Source organism: Gavia stellata, chromosome 4 (assembly GCF_030936135.1).
Source record: "Gavia stellata isolate bGavSte3 chromosome 4, bGavSte3.hap2, whole genome shotgun sequence".
Taxonomy (NCBI): Eukaryota; Metazoa; Chordata; class Aves; order Gaviiformes; family Gaviidae; genus Gavia; species Gavia stellata.
The window spans coordinates 53,746,897-53,768,942 of NC_082597.1; the positions used below are offsets into that span (position 1 = coordinate 53,746,897).

A 22,046-nucleotide genomic window follows, 5' to 3' on the forward strand; every position below is an offset into this window, starting at 1 on the left:
TGCAAGGAGAGCTAATCCTGCAAGGAACTGCAAGGGTTGCATGCCTGTGGGCTGTAAGAAAGCTATTGAAGGGCTTGCACATGGAAATGGCCTCTCTCCTCTGGTCTTCTGCAAGAAAACCCAGCAAAACATTCAGGACCCCTCTGATGCCTCCTTTTGATGTTTCTCTTACCATTATAAGGGACCGGACTGTGCTGCTGTCTTCTCCCATGGCAGAACCCTTGTAATGTGCTGTAAGAGGAACTCCCTCCCAAGGGTCTATCATGGGCAGTTCATGAGAAAACTGGCTGTCAGGAATTGTAAGACCTTTGCAGCCATGTGGGCAGCCCCACCTCTTGAGTGCAGCAGATACCTCCCCCAGCAAATGTGGCGAGGCAGCAAAATGGTTGGAAGTAAATGTGGGCTTACTGGGGTGGCTGGACTGGTTGCCAACCCCCATCCCAAGATATGTGGAGTTTTTTGCTGTTGCAAAACTCTGTTTCTGTGCTAGATTTGAGACTCTGTGTTTACATGTTATTTGCCACAAGAACCCTATCAGGTCAGTGATACAAGTAGCTTTTGACATTTCTGAGTAAACTGTTTAAATTATCTGTCGGCAGACATTTAAAATGCATCTGTCTAATTAGAGGGCCTTTGTTTATGTTAAGAAAGAACTTAATGAATCCTTACGGACAAATCTGAATATAATTACACAGTGTGCTTGCTGCTGTCACAAGCTGCTTCCTAGTCCGCTCAGCACTGGGGCTTCCTGCTGCATTCACATTTTTGTCAGATGACTTCACTTCTGCTCAAGAAACATTTTGAGCCCTCACTGGGAAGTAGACTGGGCTATAACTCTCAAATGCCTTCAGTGAGCGGAAACAGTCCCAGAGACAATCCCATGGGAATAAAACCGAATAATTAAGACTATAAATGAAAGCAAAACAGGTATCTGTCAACTTTATGCAGAATCCTCTTGGTGTCTGCATAAACCCTTGAGACATCTCCTCATTGGAGCTGTGTGTTTTCCTGTTGCTCATGGTCCTACTCCAAATACGATCTTGAGTTGCCCCATCCCACCCACATGAGCCAGACCTGGGTAAGGTAGCCTCTTGCATGCCTTTCTTCTGGATGTGGTGCTGCTGTAGCTATAGCCTTTGCTCAAGTAGGAGGCAATAGCAGGTCTCTTGCCTCTTATTTAATAGCCTAGTGGTTGGAGCGGGAAGAAGACCTGGGTACAGTGCCACTGTCAACCTTAGGAGATGAAAGCTTCTCCATCTGACATGCTAGGGAAGTATGCTAGTGAGCAGACACAATCATCTCCCAACCTCCCCAGGCAAGAGAGTTGTATGGCTGCTTGAGACCCCAAAGGGAGCAGGTGGGCTACACCAGTTACTAGGCCAGGGCTTTGCTTTCTGTTTTTGCCACCATTTATCTTGTTCAGACAGCAATTACTGAAGGCAAGATAAAGAGTCAGTCGCTGGAAATTAAACTCAAGTTTCCTGGTTTGGAGTCTTCTGACCTAACCATAAACTTGCAATTTTAATAATAGAAAACAATGAAACGATGAAAGGGTGATGAAAAAATTATGCAAACAACTGGTATTCCCTGGAAGGGGGGCTGGACAGCATGCCCTCAGCAGGTCAGGCCAGTGCTTTGGTCTGTGAATATTTCAATAAGGTTGAGCATAAACTGCCATTAGTTTTAAATGAAAAGGAGAAGGATGGCAAATAAAATACACCACCGCAAGGAAAAAATGAACAAACTAGATGCAGCATTCTGTTTAAAGGCTGAATTAGGTATTGTAACTTCAAGCCAACTTTTGTTACAGTAAATATTGAAACAACCTCCTGAATTCTGCCTTACAATAGGTACACAAAAATGAGTTATCTTGTTTCAAACATTCTTTTTGCTTTATATCTTTCAGGGTCTCTTTTCAACCTATTTGTTAATTAACGTATTCATTCTGAACTGAAGAATAAATGGGATCTGAAATGAATTTAATAGGACATCACCAGCTAGCCACTGCTGATGGTTTTTCTCTTGCTGAAGGTCCTCATTTGTTTGGTAAGTCACCAAATTAGGTCAAAATAGCAAAGTATCCTTTACTGAGAAACCTAGAAGAAAATACACTGAAATCTCAAGTCAAGGATGTGTGGTTGACATGTGCCAACCTTCTTGAATCTTCAATACCTATGGAAGGAATAACAAATAATGGGTCTGTGGTGTTAATATAATCCTGCACACTATTGCTCTCATCACTGTTCAGAGCAGAGCTTGTAGGTTGTTTTTATAACACTATTCTAATACCTGAAACCATTCAGCGAAGACAGACCTTTGTATGTAGGCTGGATGTTATCTTCATGTGAGTCATTTAAATCAAGCTGAGCAGATATATTTTCAGTTAATTTGCAATAAAATTATACTGCAATTTATTTGCATTGTCATAGTATGCAAATTTATGAAAATAATTTCACCTAAATTAAAAACTATTGTTTTATTGAGACCATTAAAAAACTTGTACTATTAACTTCAATGCACAAGAAAATTTATAATGCAGGCTGGACATTCTCCTTGCTCCAGTTCCACTGAATTTTTCAAGGCTAAGCATGGGTTTGTTAATTAATGAAGAATTCTTGGTCAATATTTTGTAAGCATAGGGAAGCCGTCTTCTGTTATATGTACTGCTAAGAAAAAAAAGATAATACATTTTTTAGCCTTTCTTTTGGCAGCAGAGGGGGACCTTTGTTGAGTGACACTATACATTCAGGGCCTCATACACAATACAGACCTCCACAGAAGGCTGCAACACTTCAGAAGTTTTCAGTCCAAATAAGACCAGAATTCTGGTTTTTTGAGTGCTGGAAAAACTGAAAACATTTCAAAATACAAGGAAGCATGTTAATGTGAAATATTTTCCCTCCACACTGAAATCTTACTCAGAAATTGTGAGGTTTTCAGAAGAGGGATTGTGTTTCCCATTATAGGTGTTCAGAGCTTAGCACAATGGAGATTTAATGCAAACTGACATTTCTGTAACAGAAAGAAGTAATGTATTAAGGGGTTGAATCAGGGGTCCCATTAGGAAGGACACTTAGCACTCCTGCTGTGTTTCACTTAAGCTGACTTCTGTTTTGTATGGCCACTTGGTCCTGTTTTGTGACATGTCACACTCAAGTCTCAGAAGTGAATTCCTTACAAATTTGGTGTCTTCTGCTTTTATAGCTGGAAAAAACCATCAGAAATAATATGCAACTGAGTCCACAGAGAAAGTTACTCATTATGAAAATATGACTCTGTCTCTTCAAAATGCTTATAGGAAATGGGTTTGCCTCTCAATTTTACATTTGTAAACTACTTGCATTTTTTTGACATTCAGTTTTGGCAGGTAGAGACTTGTGAACCCAAGGAAACAGGAAGAAAGCTTTTCTTTTAAATGACCCTTAGAATATACACTTTTCACAGGACTTCTCACACATTACAGCTCTGATGTAATACAAGTGAGAAATTGCTGGCTTATACAAAACAGTCTCCTTCTTCAAAGATGCACACTCACATTTTATAAAAAAACTTTGAAATATATTATCTTTTCATTATGCTTCACTCAGTCTATGGGGAAAGTGTTCTTAGACCTTCAAACCCAAATCTAAGTGTATCTCCAAACATTAGCACCAGGTCCAGGCCTCTCAAAAGAAATGTTGTCAATTGTGAGTTGCTTGTGCTGTGAGCCTCATCACCATGGTAATTCCAGGGCAATTCTACATACTCACCCTCAAGATTTCTAGTTGCAGCAGTTTTTAGAAGAGCTTAAAGAAAAAAAAGGTTTCTTAAAGAAGTTTCTTAAAGAGGTTTCTTTCTTAAAGAAAAAAAGGTTTTCTACCTTTCAGTAGTTGGAAATTGTATGTTGCTATTTTAACAATATATGTCTAAAGTAAAGTATCTCTTTATGTCTTTAGAGTTAGTGTTTTAACTGTAGTTTTTCACTTCTGTAGTTATGAGTCCCTGGAAAAAGGGGCAAATGAGGAAGGATCTTTAACCTAGCAGAAGTAAGGGTCCTTCCCTTCCACCCTGTCTTCCTAGAAAACTGCTTCTATTTTTCTACCTCACTACTCAGGTGATTTAGAAACAACCTAGATCTCTTTACAGAAAATATCTTTTTGAAGAAGTGGCCAAAAACAGATACATAAAATATGTCCTCTATAGCATCTGCATGCAAGATGAACTTTTTCTTCCTTGCAGCTCTGGTTTTCTCAGTGAGGGAAAGGGACTCTTGATAAGAAGAAATCCCAGAGGTTCATGGGTCTCCATGGGACCTGTCCTGTTAAGATACTTCTCTTCCTCAGTCAAACACTGTTTGTATTTCATGTGCCCCATTGAATTGAACAGGGCCAGCTATGAGATGCCTGGTCCAATTTCATATCCTGAACTATAAGAAAGTGACACACTTATCAATCTGCATTTTTGAACCCCTGTAATTTAGGACTGAAATTCTGGTCTCCTTTAAAACCTTTGGGAGCTTTGTAGTTCACTTCAGAGACATGAATTTATTCTGTGGACACTTCGACCATGACAGACATAGACTGATCTGAGCTCCTCCACTTTGCTCCAAATTGACTGGACACAAGCTGTGACCTAGAAGACACTGAGGCGCCTTAACAGAGCACTGTGCTGAAGCTGACAAGCCTTGCTCTAAGGCTTGGCAATTCAGCTGGGACAACAAGACTCTTGCAAAAAAGTATTTGATAACATCTTTCAATTGCCTTGGAAAGTTTTTCATATTAGGGCCAATACATGTGTTAAATACCTATATCTCCGTTATCTTATTTCTTCTAGCGGTTATCGCTTGCCCTTTTTTACAAGGGAATGAACTAATTTTCAGACACCAAAAATGTCTCCATATTTTAAATGTGGAGAGTAAGCTTATATATTTGTATGGCATCTGAAATATATACAGCATTTGACTCAAACTGCCATTTATATGATAAGTAAAGTAACAGGCTTTTAGAGTAATAGCCCCATTCTATTTTCTGTGAAAGCACCTTATATAGGAGTTATTAACTGAAGTTTCACACTTAATATCTTGCATATTATCAGAGATGGAATTATTTCTAAGAACCTGGAAAGATAAGTCAGTACTATTATATGTTTAATTTGAATAAAGACCCATTTTAAGTATTTTTGGTGGTCTGACAATGTTTTCTTGTAATGTGACATCAAAATATAACAAGACAAGAAATGCCACCCTTGTTGTATGTGTCCCTAGCTGAGAAAGAAGTTTTTGGGGTGAATGAGCGCTCTTAAAAGCTGTATTAAAATGGACAAGGAAGAATAAACAAAAAATGGCACGTAACAAAGAGGAAAAGAAAGCAATACATCTAAACTTGTCTTAAATATTTGACAATGTAAGAACAACAAAATGCCTTTGAAAATTGTTTTAGGCATAGAACAGTGCCTAAGATGAGCTTAAAAGGCTGACTCCCTTTAGATAACTTTGTATTTGTTCTGGTTATGTTTTTTTTTTAAAAAAAAAAAGTAGTAGGATCAAGTGTCCAAACTGATTAAACAGCTTCAAGATCATAAGATGTTAAATAACTACTTGTCTTTAGCACCACCTGGCAGATGACGCAACATCTGGCTTCACCCCTGCAGAGAAGATAATTAGGCCTGTAACAGCCCCCCAAATCAAAAGGAAAAAAACCAACACAAATTAAAACAGAAAATCATGTATGTGTAATAATTATGAAGAGAGCCAAACCAAACAGAGTGGCAATCTGAGAAAAAAATTTAACGAGAAGGAATGCAGATGAATGGGGTTCCGAGGGTGAAGGTTGCACCATCAAGCAAGGCAAAATAAAATGCATTTGTGCAATGCTTGCTTTTGTGCATGTATGAGTCATTTGTGGATCTTAGCCTGGAGACTGTTTTGTGAAAAAAGGGGAATCTTGCAGTCTGGGGCTTGATTCTCTGCCTATTTACTTCCACGTGTGATACTCAGACATACTTCTGATCACAAATCTGACGTTGGGTCTTAGTGGGCTCATCCACAGTGCTAAATGAAAGAGGCTGAAGACTGAAAGAGGCACAGCACCCTTGACTGTCCATCCTGACACTACCCAAATCCAGGGCTGTGTTTTGGATTGCTTTAGTAGGTGTCTTTAAGACATGGGCTTACTCCAGGGATTGTTCCCAAAAAAGGCAGCATGGACAAGACTGCAGTAGATTTGGGTCCTTTTACCCTACACTGTCCTCTAACACTGTCTCAGTGGGGTTTGTACCTTCATACCTTAGCTGCCATCAAACCAAGGCATGCTACACAGTCTTTGGACATCATGCTGTCCCAGTAGTGCTGTGGTGGCATGCAGCACAGCCCTCACAATGCTGCAGATGCATTGAACTGAAATGACATACATTAAACAATAATATCTGAGAGCCACAGGGAGGCTACATGGACCCAGGAGAGTAAGGTCAGCCACAAAGGCTACGTAGTGCAGATGCATCCTGCCCGCTCTGGAGTTAGAGTTACCCCTAAGCTAAACAGATGAGAATCGATCCTTGATGTTTGGCCTTGGGGCAAGGGCATCTCTCTGGCACTCTTCTATCTTGTCATACAGATGTGTCCAGTATGGCCTGAGCATTTTGGCCTTTTTTTGAGAATACAACATTTATGTGCTTGAAAAATCTGTTAATTCAGTCAGCTAAAACATTGTGATATTGAAGTGGTTAATCTAATAACAGAATCACCTGACATTACTAAATATTTATTGACAAAAATTTTGTTGTAAATAAACCACAGTAGGTACAAAATTACAATGGCTAGACTAATTGGAGGCATCCCCTTGAATGGTAACCAAATTTTATCCAGGTAAATCCACAATGGGAATGGACATTGCTATTGTTTCAGACATTTACAAACAAGTTTCTCTGTAATGAAGTTAATCAGTAAACTATATAACCTGTGGCCTGTGTCACTCCTTTGCTTATCTTAAAGAAAGTTCTCACAGTAAAGAAGTCAACAGGATACGGACAAAGCAGAATTAATATTTTATTTATACGTAGTCTTTAGGGGAAAAAAAGAAAAAGAGAGGGAAAGGAGCACTGGGTACCTTAAGGAGAGTATTTTTTTCAAGAAATGGTCAGACTGAAGACAGCCTAAGGTAGGATATTGTGTTCTTGCTTGGACATGTTTGCCATCTATTGTGCATTCTTCTTCGAAACTGTAGGATGCTAGAAAGTTGTTTAAACCAAGTGATCTTTAAATATCTGCAGATAATTTGTTTGGAATTAAATCAGGATTTCATTAATGGTTATGCTATGGTTTCCAAATTACTTAGTCCTGAATCTTGTTCTTATTTCTTTAAGTTCCATCACGAATATCCTACAGAGACCCAGAGGTTCATATTTTAAAGCTGCTTAGAATTTTTTTCTCTTCAATTAGCTTTACATTAGTGCAACAATAACTTTTACATTAAAATGTGATCTCACTGTAATTTCTGTAATATTCTGAATGAAAACACCTTCAGTCTGCACATAACCTCAGTATAATTCTGCAAACTGAAAACACTTTCTTTAGTTCCTACAATGAAAATTCCCTTTCATTTCTACAAGTGGTCAAGCCTATGTCAAATATTTTTTCAAGTCTTATGTAAAATATTCTGTGTAATATTTAAAGAAACAAAAACAAAACTCTCCAATGAGTTTCAGCTGCAACTGGAATTATGGAAATATTTTGTAAATTATGACCACATCCATGTGAAGGTTTCACTTTGATATTAGTAAGCTTTCTAGACTTCTGTAAAATGTTTTTAATTGAAAAACATTTATTTGCAAAACAGAATCGAAAACATTTTCGGCTATAAGTAACATCCATATGTGCGTGCTTAAGTAGTCTGTCTTTAAAAATGTAACATGTATGCTTCCAAAAGGAAAAACGGATAAATGTTTCAAAATAGTTAAGACCACACAAACATAAAATATCGCCGTATTCCAGTGAGCTCATTTCTGATTTCACTTTTACTGCTTAAACTACTGCAACTCCAACTGTTTCAGTGGGCTGGCTCATGCTTTACAGTGGCATGAGACCAGTCCATCTCAGACTTCTACTAATATATATATCTGGATAAAAGCATATGTACATTCCTGTTGGCAAGATAAGATTACTTTTGTGATAAGAAACTATTTGGTCTAGACTCATATGTACTTTGCAAAGCATAATTCTAAAAATCAGTGTGGTTTTCAAATGTCACACCGGACAGAGCAGTGCACCGTATGCCTCTGAAAGCAGAACCCCTTCAGCTTTTGTTGGAAGCCTCATGCATGCAGAGGGCTGGGGAACACAGCTCAGACCACGCTTTTCAGATCAGGTCATAGATATACTTTGTCCCAGTCATTTCAAGGCATTTAGTTTCTATTTCAACCTCATCATTTGTTTCAATTTTTTAAGACAATATTTCAGAGTAAAGGGACATTTCCACTAAAAAAATGAAACAGTTTTATTTTGAAATCATCTTTATGGAACGATTTCAATCAATTATTTTTAGGAATTATTTTAGATCACTAATGCTTTGGAGCAGACCATTTCTTGCAATGTTTAATTCTAGACTCACTGACCATTTTGTTGGGAAAAAAAAAAAGTAATTTGACAAGTGTTTTTGATGTGCTCTGGGTAGAGAATGGTGTCTCACTGAGTCAGCCCAAGCTGGCTGATTTCTAAGGATGAAATACAGATACCTGCCAAGCCCTTCAAATAGGTCTAGTTAAAAAGAAAAAAAACCAACAACTTTAAGCTAAAGTGGGAAATAGTTACAATCTAATTATCTTTAAAAATCAGTCTGGTCTCCATAACTCTAGTATCCGAGCACTTGACAGAGTTTTAGCTGTAAACCTGTTTTACATAAAACAAGACCATGTTTTTTCAGTATCTCTCAACCCTGCCTGTTCTCCCTTTTCCCTTCCATTGCTCTGAACATGGACTCAATTCAGCTGAATTGTATAACATTTGCCTGACACAGAAGGAAAAAGGAGATACAGGCTTATTGGTTTATTTTCCCCTCATATTTAACTTTATACATTAAGACTCAGAATTTTTTTGTGTCCTCCAGAAGCAGAGTAGAATTAATGATTGTGAAGATTTTCCTAAATGTATCTGTAAACCAAATAGCTCTACAGTGGTTTAAATAAACACCCAATATTGTCTCAGCATGTGCTGCAGTCCTTGAGCAGATTATTTTTTTTGCTGTGGAAGGAGCGTTGCCTTCTCTTCATGCTCTTTCAGAGGTCCAAGCAGTTCAGGAAGCTGGTATAGAGCTTTTGTGGAATTCCCTGTGGATGGCATAAAGTTAAAAATCAACAGTTTCTTCCTTTTCATTTTGGGATCATCCCACTTTCCTTTAGCAAACTCATCCAACTAATTAATTACTAACTAGCAAAGGACAACTTAGGTCTCTACAGTGAACAGATTCCTTTCCAAAGAGAGACTGAATGATTTGTATAGTAATTGTGTATCTCCCATTTAACACCGGGTTTTGTACCTGAAGTACCTTGACCAGTCTTAATGAGCAGCAGTCCTAACAAATGGTAAACAAAATTAAAGAAAGACCACCCACTCATTAAACTTATGCTAAAGGTCAGCATCAAATCATTGCTGTCCTCACCCTTTTATGTTTTGTCACTGCTGCAGCTGGCAGGTATCAGTGACAGCTTGCATTTGATGCATGAATTACAGAATCACTACGGTTGGAAAAGACCTGTAAGATCATCAAGTCCAACCATCAACTAACACCACCATGCCCATTAAACCATGTCCCACAATGCCACGTCTACACATTCCTTGAACACCTCCAGTGATGGCGACTTCACCACTTCCCTGGGCAGCTTATTCCAGTGTCTCACCACTCTCTCAGTAAAGAAATTTTTCCTAATATCCAGCCTGAACTTCCCCTGGCGCAACTTGAGGCCATTTCCTCTTGTCCTGTTGCTAGTCACTTGGGAGAAGAGAGCAACACCCACCTCTCTGCAACCACCTTTCAGTGAAGCTGTAACTTCATCTCCAGGCTCTTCCACAGAGTCCTCAGATGCCTGTATTTTGTCTCAGGTATCTGTAAGTCTATGCTGTTTATTTAAAGGTCATAAGCTTGGGTTTGGAAGTGCTTTCTGCTCTTATGCTCTGCTAGTGTAGTACTGGGGGCCCTGGTCTCTTCTGGAGCAACTAAATGTCACCATAATTAAACTAATTGTTAATAATAAATGGCACCATTATTCTCATTTGGTTTTGTGTCACGTTTTTCCAGATGTACATCTTGTGGCTTATTTTTGAACTGGGACCTCAACATTTGCAATTGGCAAAGAAGTGCTGTGGACAATACAGCAATCACATAAATCCAAAACACTCGTATGGCTCCTGCAGCACAGTAAAGTAGGAAGGGCAGAAGGCTGCAGAGCAGGAGCGTGAGACCTTGAAAGTGAAGAAGTAGGTGAAATGCAAAAGTTAGTTTCTGGCACTAATTGAAGTGAGACGAAGGAGAGGGAAGAATCCCCTTTACGGATTTTTATTCTTTGTTGTCATTACAGATGTTCCATCTTCTTCACTGTTAGCATTTCTCCATTGCTTCTGATTCCTCAGAAGTGAAGGAGACTTGCCAGGGAACCGATTTTATGTCAGCAAAAATGTTTTTGGAGTGCTTCTGAATGAACATTAATCTATGATTTCCTTGTAAATACTGCTGTTAACTCCAATAGAAGAGGGATGCAGCATCTTCCTGGACATATGCACTATTTTTCTCAGATTATTTTCTTGGAACTAATGACGGAATTGTGTCAGTGTTTTCATGAAACAGCAAGATGTGGCTTTCTCCAACAGAATATATGAAGTAATTTGCAAATAACTTCTAAGTTACTCTTTTCAGCTGGTTGACATGGGCTTGATTTTAATTACACCATCCAGGGACTGCTAGATGTTGTTGTACTTGTAGTACAGAAAAAAATGAGACTTAATGGGCAAAGTTAAGGTAGCCTCCAGATACTGTGTCGGTCCTGACAGGAAAGATTGCCATTCCTTGTGCCACTACCAGCGTTGTTGTTGGCTCGGAGGTGAATAGTGCTGGCTTACAGAGGTGCTTCATATGAGAATGCACAACTGCACTGAGTGGCACAGGCTTGTAGAAGCTGGGTACCAGGCTGCAGAGGCTGGCTGGGTGGCCACTGGAGGCTAGGTGGCGAAAAGGTCGCATTTCACCACTTATATTAGGAATATCTTTCCTGTTCCTTCATGGTAACACTACTTTCCCCTTTCAGGCTCTTCTTGAAGGTTTATTTCATGTTTTTAGTCTTAAGGCTCACTCTTGTTGTCTTTCCCCAGTGCAGTTTTTCCCAGTCATGACGCATTCATCCAGAACTAAACAGAAATTAACATGATGTTTGAATCTCGATCTAACTTTCACCAATGCCATAGGATTTTTGGCTTTTGTTTGGAATTCAGATAGTCTGCTGTGAGACCTAATTTGGGTTGCTAGCTCCTCTGTGGTGTGGATTTCTCTTTCTTGTAAACTGAACATTTATACGATTAGCTGCATGGTATCTTTCAAGATTTTTTTATGTAAGTGTCAGTGCCGGACATTTCCACCAATAATAAAGGAGTGGCTGAGAATGGCTAAATTATTTTTAAAATATTTTTCAACATATTTGTGTAGGACCAGGGCCACAGCAAATCTGAGCTCAGATAATACAATCTTTATGATTATGCCTTGTTTTTGAGATGGATGTCTGGAAGTGGAAACTTCTCTGATAACTACAATTTCATGGTAGTAACAGAAATTGGTTTTGCATTATTATTTTCCAGGTGTCCTTTCAGAGCCAATGAGTTCTCCTGTGCAAGAGGCAGATGTGTCACCTTACACACAGTACAACAGTGTGCCATTTCCCCAAGTTCAGCCTCAGATTTCATCGCCGCCTTATTACTCCAACCTAGGCTTCTACCCTCCACAGCATGAGGAATGGTATTCCCCTGGGATGTACGAGCTCAGGAGAATACCCTCAGAGACCTTTTTCACAAGGGAGACAGAGATAATGGATATCCCTGCAGCCAAAAAGCCTAGACTGGGTCACTCCACAGGAAGAGTGAAAGGAGAAGAGCTCTGTGTGGTCTGCGGTGACAAAGCCTCTGGGTACCACTACAATGCTCTTACTTGTGAAGGATGCAAAGGTAGGATGAAATCAATTACGGAATACAATTCAGCTAATAAGCAGAGCAGTTTCTGAATATTTTTTTTTTTTAGTTAATTTTATCTGAGTCAGTAAGCATTTTAGAGATTTATATTTGGATCTGGTGTGCACTATTCTGTATTTTCCCCAAGATGGACTGGCAGTGTCTTCCACCATTGTCCTGTGATTATAGAGCACAGTTGGCCAACTTATGGCTCTTCAGAAATCATTAGCTCTTGGTAAACTGACGAACAGCTTCCATGTGGGGGCCTGGCAGCCTGGATCTGCTGTCTTGGAGGCTGCTCATGCTGATCTCTGCCTGTGAAAGGAACCAAACCCATGGAGGACCCTGGGAGTTCAGTGCCAGGCTGCCCTAGAAATCAGCTGCAAACCCAGCCCAAATGACTCCTGTAGTGCACATTGAAAGGAAGTGAAAGCTGTCAGCTCCCACCTGCAGGCTGTTCCCAATGAATCCCTTTCCCCCAGCTCCCAAATGATATGGTGGGTGTCTTCAGGTTTGTGAAATGAAAGGATTTCTAATTCTAGACTTTCTTCTAGGGATAGCCTCTGTCCCTAGGGAGGGAGCTTCTTCAGGAAACAGATGGTATCTTTAGGATAAATATCTTGCTTCTTAGGAGAACAGTATTCACAAGTTGGTGTCAGGATAAATGGGATGTAGAAAATCATTCTCATTGGAACATGATTACCAGAGATTTTAGCAGAAAGGGACAAAACGTTATGCTGATGAAATAACTATTATACCTAAAGATGGTTACTCTATGACAGGGCTGAGGTACATTATAGAAAGAAAAATTATGCCCCAGTTTTTCATTCTATTCTGTGAATAAATACTTCATTATAATTTCTGTTCTACAGACAAAGGCTAAAGCATGGACATTACTGAAGCACTAAAATGTCTTAATGTGGAGCTCACTGTCACGGAGAGTGGACTTTGAACTAATTTGGGGGTTTTGTCCTATCTATTACAAATTCATTTCTGCAGGCACAACAGACCACACTGGTCAACCAACTCTAAAAATGAATACAGTCAAGGGTCACATAGTTTATCTCAATAATTCCAATAAATAAGAGATTCTTTTCTTTCTGCTGTCCATGTGAATAGTCTCAAAGTAAAAAAAATATTAATTAACTCTCATGAATGTTGTCATTATAAACCAGATTAAACTTATTTTTAATGTGAAGATTCCAAGTAATGATACTCTGTTAGTAAGCTATTCCTACTGTTTATTAACTTCACTATCAAATGTCTCAGCAATTTTTCAAAGACTTACAATTACTAACTATGGAATTTGTAAAGAATGCTTCTGGGAGAGAGGTGAAAACACCAGGTACATACTCAGACTAAAACCCATGGTGAGAGGAAATATGCGTTCATCTCTCTACTGATTCAGTTTGAATCATTCTATGTAACCATAATTTTACTGCTTTATTGGGATAATTTATTTTGCTGTTTCATGACTGCAGCATCAATTACAAAGAATAGTACCCTTGATCAAAAGTAAAAGTTTAATTATTTAAAGACAATGCATTCTGTTTCTACAATAAACTTTAGAGGTGATTGAAGTACTAGCTGATTCAGTATAAAGATTTGCTGAGGATAGTAATTCTGTTTGACAAGGTGAAGGGGATACTATGTTTTCTAGACCTCTCATAATTCTTGTGTATCTGTGGAATCTTTCACATGGGTATACATTACCCTCAAAGCACGGTGACCAAAACTGGACTCTGTACTTCAGTTGTGCTCTTATTAGTGCTGTAGAAGAACTACCTATTGTCTCACATCCAAGTGTGAGTTTAGCCTTTCTTTTTGGCAACAAGATTGTTAATTCATGCTCAAAGCATGTCCAAAATAATACACAGATCCCTTTCTGCAGGACTAGTTCTTGCCTTGCAGCACCCCTGCTCCATTGATGCTGTGGACAGTCTTATTCAAAGGGGGTGGTGGGGGGGAGGCTTTGCACATATTTTTATGGGATTCAATCCTCTGTGATGAATATGTTAAATTTTTTTTCATTTCTTTCTTGGGTAATGCATTCAGCAACACCCTCCATTCTTTTTCTTTTTCTTTCTTGGGCAGAGGAACAATATTAAGATCTTATTTACTATCCCTCAAGAGAATATTAATCTAAAGATATGGGCAGGAGTATACACTTCTATATATATATTTTTAATACATTACTGTCCATTAACAAATAAGTATGAACTATTTCATTAATATTTTACATATTATGCAAAAGCAGATTAAACAGAACATTTGGTCTCATACAACATTTGCCTGTGGTACTACCAAAAAAAAAAAGAAAAGGCTTCCTTGAGGTTTCTCTCACCTCTAATATATCACTTTAGAAAATGCTACCTTGATTAACAATAACAGCATCATAATTGTGGTCCATAAAGGATGAGGCAGTTCACAGGCATTGTTCACAATATAGTGACAAATATAAAATGCTTTAAAGTCTGCTGCTGTAGAGGTCATTTCTGGGACAACCTTTGCAGAAGGACATCAAAGACTTTTTGGTATAGCCTTAGTCTGTATAGTGATGCCGGGTTTTAAGGGCCATTTTCAGGTGTTGCAGAACAAGTGGGGCATAGTATCGCATTTGTTCAATAAAGCCATAGAATAAGCTCTGCTGAGAGAAAAGCTAGTTGTGAATTCCCTCTGCACAGGCTGGTGGTATGAGTTTTTGCAATCTTCAGTCCATTCCTGATAATGCTTGATGTCAAGTCAAGACAGACTAAGAATACCTCCTGCAAAGAAGGGTCCCGCTTTAATCTTCTCCTTGCACTAACACGTGGGCATGGGGGCAAGGAACACTGTAGCATGTCTTAACAGAGATAAACCCAAAGCAGTTTGCCATCAGGATCGCAAACGGAGATTTTTACAAAGCTTTCATCTACACTTTTAACAGCTGTCCTCCTTCAATGTTCATAATATCTGTAAGAAAAATCCGCATCAGTAGCATTGGATCAGCTCTAGCCATAATTAATCATATACATGACTAGGTAAGGAACAAAGCAAATTCAGCATTTCCAGCGAACATGAGCTTTTTGTCATTTGGCAAGATCAGATAAAAGCCTGTGCCAGAAAAACCTTCAGCTTTTGGGGCTGCCCTGTCATTAGTTTAACAGATGACATTTCTGATTTACCTCTGAACTTTTGTAATACTACTTCTATTACAGAAGGTCACAGATAAAATATTTCAGGCATTTTAAGTTAATTTTGAATTATTAGTGAATAATATATAGAGAAATTCCATCCATACCAAAAAGCTAATTTCAAAATTAATTATGAAGAAGTCTGTTCAAGAAGACAATGATTCAAGAGTCACTTCATGATAAAACTGAAGTGAGAGTAGGGTTAAAACTACTTTTTGCCAAAAGGTATTTCACTTTTCATTTCATATCGCTCACTTTTTCAAAAACTTTGTTTTCAAGGCAAAATATTTGACTGCTTGAATTCTATTGGCTCCTATCTTTTTGCATCCCTAGTTTTGCATTCATCTTTCACATTCTTACATACTTGTAAGAAATTCATTTACTAAAGCTCTTTTTCTTTGCTCTTCCATGAAAAAGGAAACACACACCTTGTGGACAGAGTGAGTGATAAAGTCATCAATCAGACTTAGAATGTCATAAATATGTGTGCAGAACTTTTCAACATTTACTACTAATTAATGTGTCATAAATTACAGGATTTAAATTTAAGAAATAAAATTTATAATTCATGTAAAGCAGATGCAGTTGCCTTTAACTGACACTGAGGACCTCAGCTTAAATACAGGCCTTTTTCTCCCTTCCCTGACCAGTAAATGGTAATGTATTAAACACCATGTGAATGATGAATAAAAAGAATGCCTGGGGCTGCTGGAGATTCTAAGCAATCTGCATTTCAAATGAGACTGATGCCAGTCGAGTGTATTTATTTGAAAAGAAGCCAGTAAAACAGACAGCATGGAAGAAATTTCAAGCAGGAAATACAGCAGATTCAGAGTAATGCCAGATTTTTTTGTGAACAGATAGTTGAATTGTTTTGCTGGTAGCTACACACTGGTGCTTGGAAGAGATTATGCAATTATAAAAACATGGGCCAAAGTTGGGAAATTGTCATCTGACAATGGCAAAATTATCACGTCATCTGTTTTCTCGCCTAGATTCAGCAAGATGGTATCTTAGCTCAATACATTCTGAAAGTATACAGACAAATGCTGCAATGGACAGTAATTCAGATTCACATCTGGATTTTCCCGATGATTTGAGTATGGGAGACTGGGTCTTATCTGGTGCCTTTCTTAGTGCATCAAAGTGCCAAGCTGGAAAATGGTGGTGTTTTTATTGTGCCAGCCAGTGGTAATAAGAAAGCAAAAGGTTTGCGAGTAGCTCTACTTAATGTAATTTTACACAGAGCTCTAGCTTGAAGTACACTATAAATCACTGATGTGCCAGCAGAAGCTCCCAGGAGTCTATTTCAGAAACCTGCCCTCAGATGGGGAAGACAACTGAGCTTCCCTCTTATGCCAGAGAGAGTTAATTCCCTCTGTAGTTGATAGTAAATAGTCTCTGCCATACAAAGGACAATGTAAAGAGATTGTGACAGCACAGTGAGTCACACTAAAAATTCAGGAAACATTCAAGTCATGATTGGCAGCAAAGACTCTGTTGTTTTGTGATGACTCTCTTATTCAATCACATTTCATATCTTGAGTACTCCACATTTTGCCCATGCTGCCAGTCTCAGAGGTGTGAGAGGCAGCAGCCAAAGAGGAGATTTGGACAGACTGAGGAAAGATCCTCTCGATTTCTTGGATCAGTTGCTGTTTGCAGTTACCACTGTGCAATTTTGGAGCAAATCCAGAGACAATACCAGTAGAACTGCCTGCACAGGTGAAATTAGGTGACTGCTTAACTCATCAGGTGGACAACATTTAGTGAATGACACTGGGGTACCCTACAAACAGGGGAGGAGGACACATGTACAACAGGCAGATTCGTTGCAGCTTCCTTATTAAACTTGGGGGTTGGCAAGCAGACCTACTGGTCCTCTGCAGCTCCCAGGAGCTGAGGGAACTGTGATGAGTTACTCAACTCTCTTTCTGCAAATCCTGTACCTCAAAAGACTTAACAGACTCATATTTTTTTCACTGGCTATTTGTATGGTATCACTCTACAGCTCTAGTGCTGGTGCTTAACCTGCTCCTAGCAGGTTTCAGATATGGGTCTGAATTTTCCCAACATTCACAGTTCCAGGACCTTACTTTGGGCTAATGTCTAATGTTTGGGCATGTGATTTATCATGTTGATTTATTAAATTATATCACTTTGATACTATTCTCAGTACAAATATGAAGAATATAGTCATCCAGGCACTGAAAGACACTCACAGTGCAGCAGAACATGTGTCATTCAGAAAACTCAATGGAGATGGAGGTGCACTTCAACTTGACTACTTTGCTTCTTTGAGTGTTTTCTTTTATCTGTGTCACTGCTGTGTTGTGCAGGGTTCTTCAGAAGAAGCATCACAAAAAACGCAGTATACAAGTGTAAAAATGGAGGCAACTGCGAGATGGACATGTACATGAGGAGAAAATGCCAGGAGTGCCGCCTAAAGAAATGCAAGCAAATGGGCATGTTGGCTGAATGTATGTATACAGGTATTTGCATCATAGTCTGAGTGTGCAGAGAACACATCAAATACTGTATTTGTTTAATTAGGCTGGTTGTAATAATAAAGTTATAAAAGGTGTCATGTGGCAGGTGGAAGGCACATTAAAGACAATGTCGTGCCTGTCCATCAAATTCTGTTGAAAACGGCAAATGCATTTATAAGCAACAGGATTTAGTTGGTGGTCAGGGACACAGGGTATAAGAGCTAAGCAAATGGTGAAGGAAGGGCTGCCTTGCACTAGATGACAGCCATTAGTCTGTTTGAGCAGGAAGGAAAAGGAGTTGGGGGAAGCGAACCTACAGGAAACTCCCAGGAGTGACGAGTTTGCAGTGTTGTGGAAGCCATAGCAGGAAAGTCCTGGCACTTCCCTTTGCTACTCTTTCTGGGGATCTCCCTGTCAAGTTCATGCTAGCCAAGTCCAAATTTTGGCATTCAAACAATGGCATTTTCAAGAAGACAAGAGGACTGCCACTAGCAGGAAGTTTCTGTGGACTTGCCAAGTGTATGTTCCCACACCCCACCCAGCAATCAGGAAAAGCCTGCTAAGGGCTAGCCCTTTTTTATAGTCTCATTAGCTTTTCTTGTGGCACTATACATTTTCCTGCCTTGTATATAGGCACATAGGTAGAACCGTCTCCAGAAATGAAGCTGATGGACTTTAATAATGTTTCATATTAAAGTGAATATGCTATTTAGACTGACAGCTTATAAACTTCATTGAGCCCCATATTGGATAACTTAGAACAACAGGGATGTTGGAGTGCAACTTTAAACACGTTTAAAAGTCCATTTTGAGTAAAATGTTGGCCAATCCATTATTTTTGCAAGCTGGCTCCTGAAAACAGTCTGTAAATATCTGCTTTTCTGCCTTCTATGAACAGGACTACAATTTATTTTTCTTGATGGCTCCAATCATTTTAGCATACACGTATGTGTGAAACCAATTTAGGTTCATACAGGAAATTAATCTACTTGGAATTTTTAATATACTTCTATCCCTCAATCTGATCAGAAGATGCTATATTAACTGTTGGTTTTGTGAGAAACAATAAGTTCCATCGATATGTGGAATGCATTGCCAGCATAACGTAATTAATCTTTCATTCTGCAAATTGAACAGGCTACAAAGATCCTGAGATATGACATATTCTCGTGCAATATGTAAATATATGAGCAGACACCAGCAATTGATGACAGCACTCAATGTGTCCCTAAATGTCAGGGAAAAATAACTCCCCTGTGGTGCTGATGCCAGATCCATTGTTCCAAAATTTTGAGGGTTCAAAATAGCTTGAGTGACTCAGTACAACAAAAAAACTTTTCATCACACAAAAAAATAGGTCAGCATAAATAATACTGACTGGGCCCACATGAAACTTTTAAAGTGGCCTATCGTTTCCACAAACTGGCATATGTGAAATAAAAGCCCACGAGTGTCACTGCCATCTGACTCTCTCTCTGCAATGGAAACACTGAGTATCTTGTGTTGCTCATGACTTAACCATAACCGTGTTCTTATGCACTGCAATGAGGATGTTTGGCAAGGTACTATTTAATGGCTTTTAAGTAGGAGTGTGCTGTGTAATTGCTTTTAGTTCAAGGCAATCCAGGACAGTAAAACACAAAGCTTCTAATAGTATAGAGCATTTATTTGAAAAAAAAAAAAAAAAAAAAAGACTTGGAAATAAAAGGTTACCTTGAACTTTGTTTCACTTACTCATTTTGTAGGATTGTAATTGCAAGCTCTGTGGATTCTTTTTTCTCTCTGAACAAGGAGGTAAAGTCTTATAAACATTTATGGCACGGCTACTCAACAATCCTAATCCTGCCCTTTATACGCAAACCGCAGACAGATCGAAATTACTAACCATCAGTTTTAGTCATTTGCTGTGGTTTTGATATAAGCTGCAAGTTTCTTGGGTGAAATGTCTACCCAGGGAAGACCCAGGTTCTGTCACTCTTCCTGGAAGGTAATAGCCATTTAATACCCATTGAAACCTAGCTATCTCTGAGGTAAAAGGTAAAGTCCTGTCTCTCATGTGAGTTTTCCAGCTAACTTAAATGGAGCCAGAATAAGATGTCAAGGTACTACTCAGTAGCAGGAAGCATGAGAAAAATCTGTCTTACTGCTTAAGGCAAATGTAAATCAAATTTTCCCTGGGAAGGTAGTAGACCAGATCCTAAGCTGGTGGAAAACAGTACAAGCCCATTAACACTGCCAAAGGATGCACTGAATAATTTAGAAAAAGAAATCTGTGATGCTGTGCGGCAGCACAAATTACATGGCTTGATACCAATTATTATCTCTATCATTCCTATTCCCCCCTTTCAAGGTATTATTTGCAGGTCTTATTTTAATCATGTAAATTTCCTCTTCTCTCAGTGGCTCAGGTAGGTTATTTTATATAGTGCTTAAACAGGAAATTAAAAACATTCACAACGAAATTCACTGTTTTCATGGTATCTTCCTCCACCATCATATACTCACTGAATGAGCCTCTTTTCCTGCTCTGCATTTTCAAAGGTGAAGAATGGGAAGGATACTTGAAAGAAGCTCAAAAAAGCAAAAAAGAAAGAGAGAAAGAAAGAAAGTCCTGTGCTGATAGGTTTATTTTTAGATGAATACTTAGCTGTTTGTTTTTTCATTTGTGCTTTCTGTCTGTCTTCCACAGGTTGTGTAGGGTACCTATTGACCCTTTCTTTTGTTAGCACAAGCAAATTGCTAGTTTTTATGGCATCCACACAAGGATGCTCCCTGGTTCAAGGTACTGATATGTAGTCTAGAACACAAAAAACCCCACAAATGCAAAAATCCTTTAATTAGGGCAAGTGAAACTCTATAGTAAAACCAGGGCTTTATTCAGTTCTCTAATACAATGAAATGCAAAATAGCAAGACCAACTGGGTAACATTTTAAATAAATATATTTTTCAGGTACATTTGCCAGCCTGAGTTACTTTTGAGCCTGCATTTTCAGCTGTTGGTCTATCTGTATAGTGACACTGTAATGGCTAAAGCCCTTGAGTCCCCCCTTCTGAGAGGGCTTTCTGTGTGAAGATTCTGCACTACAGCCACAATACTGCCTAAAGATTATTGAAAACATTTACCGCTCTTTGTAAAAGAACAGCTGCACCTCAATTACTTGTTTTGGGTGGGATGAGGAGCACACTTTTGATGACAGTCTTCCAATTGAACCCATTTATTGCGCTTTGATTCAGGTCTTGGAGCACATGAAGGGGTTTTATTTTGGATGAAACTAAACTAAAGACACACTTCAGCGCACTCCCTTCGCTAATGGGTTTTCTGTCTGTAAGACCAGATTAGAGCTAGTCCAAAGCAAGACCCCTGACATGCACACTGTGTGGATGCTGGGTCACCAGAACCATTTTGCTCTGCAGATGGACTCCTGCTGGGCTAGACTACTCATTAGTGTGTACTTAGTATGTTTCATTAGACTTACATCCAAAGATAATGACATGTTCAGGAAATGATTTGCACAGGTAAGTGGGTTTGTTAGTGTAAAGGGCATTCATGGCATATTTATGTACCTATTCAGTACCTGAAGCATATATAAATCCAATTGCTATCTATCTGTTGTATTGCATGTTCTAGGTCTGTTAACAGAAATACAATGCAAGTCAAAAAGGCTACGGAAAAATGTGAAACAGCCCCCAGATCAGACAGTCAATGAAGATAACGAAGGCCATGACATGAAACAAGTGACATCTACAACTAAAATATATAGGGTAATACAATTCTTGTAATGCTTTGTACAGTAGTGGTGAAGTTTGAGCTAAATGTGGCTAGTACAGTGAATACAGTGTATTTTCAAACTCCTGGAGCTGTCTGTATTAATTAAAACTCCATCTCCCAGCAAGTCAAGGAAATACTTTGAATATAGAAGTAGTTCTGATATTTTGAATCAAAACTCAGTAAAGCATCCATAAAATCCATAAAGCATTTTTTCTGTGATACATATGTCAGTTATATATTACATATGGTGAGGTGTGGTATTAAAGTTTAAGCATGCCTAGTTATTTGCCAAACATTTCCTTATTTCTAATAATAAACCACGCAAGCTTATGCAGTTTAGAAGCATTATACACTTCTCTTCTGTACGCTTCTATGGAAATCTCAGCAACAAGCAAGTCTCTTGTTTGCTTTGTCTCCAAGTGTGAGAAATATATAT

General features: G+C 38.7%; 1 protein-coding gene across 3 annotated transcripts in view; it reads left to right on the forward strand.

The window, feature by feature from the left end:
• Positions 1-1,961: 1,961 nt before the first annotated feature.
• Positions 1,962-22,046, forward strand: part of NR1H4 (nuclear receptor subfamily 1 group H member 4) — a 35,180-nt gene continuing 15,095 nt past the window's right edge. Inside the window, exons 1-4 of one of the 3 annotated variants that reach the window (XM_059817000.1) lie at positions 1,962-2,046; positions 11,813-12,175; positions 17,691-17,843; positions 21,470-21,603. In XM_059817000.1, the coding sequence (XP_059672983.1) occupies positions 1,962-2,046; positions 11,813-12,175; positions 17,691-17,843; positions 21,470-21,603 (735 nt within the window). The remainder of the gene's footprint in view (positions 2,047-11,812; positions 12,176-17,690; positions 17,844-21,469; positions 21,604-22,046) is intronic. The other 2 variants (XM_059817001.1, XM_059817003.1) reach the window with 2 other exon arrangements.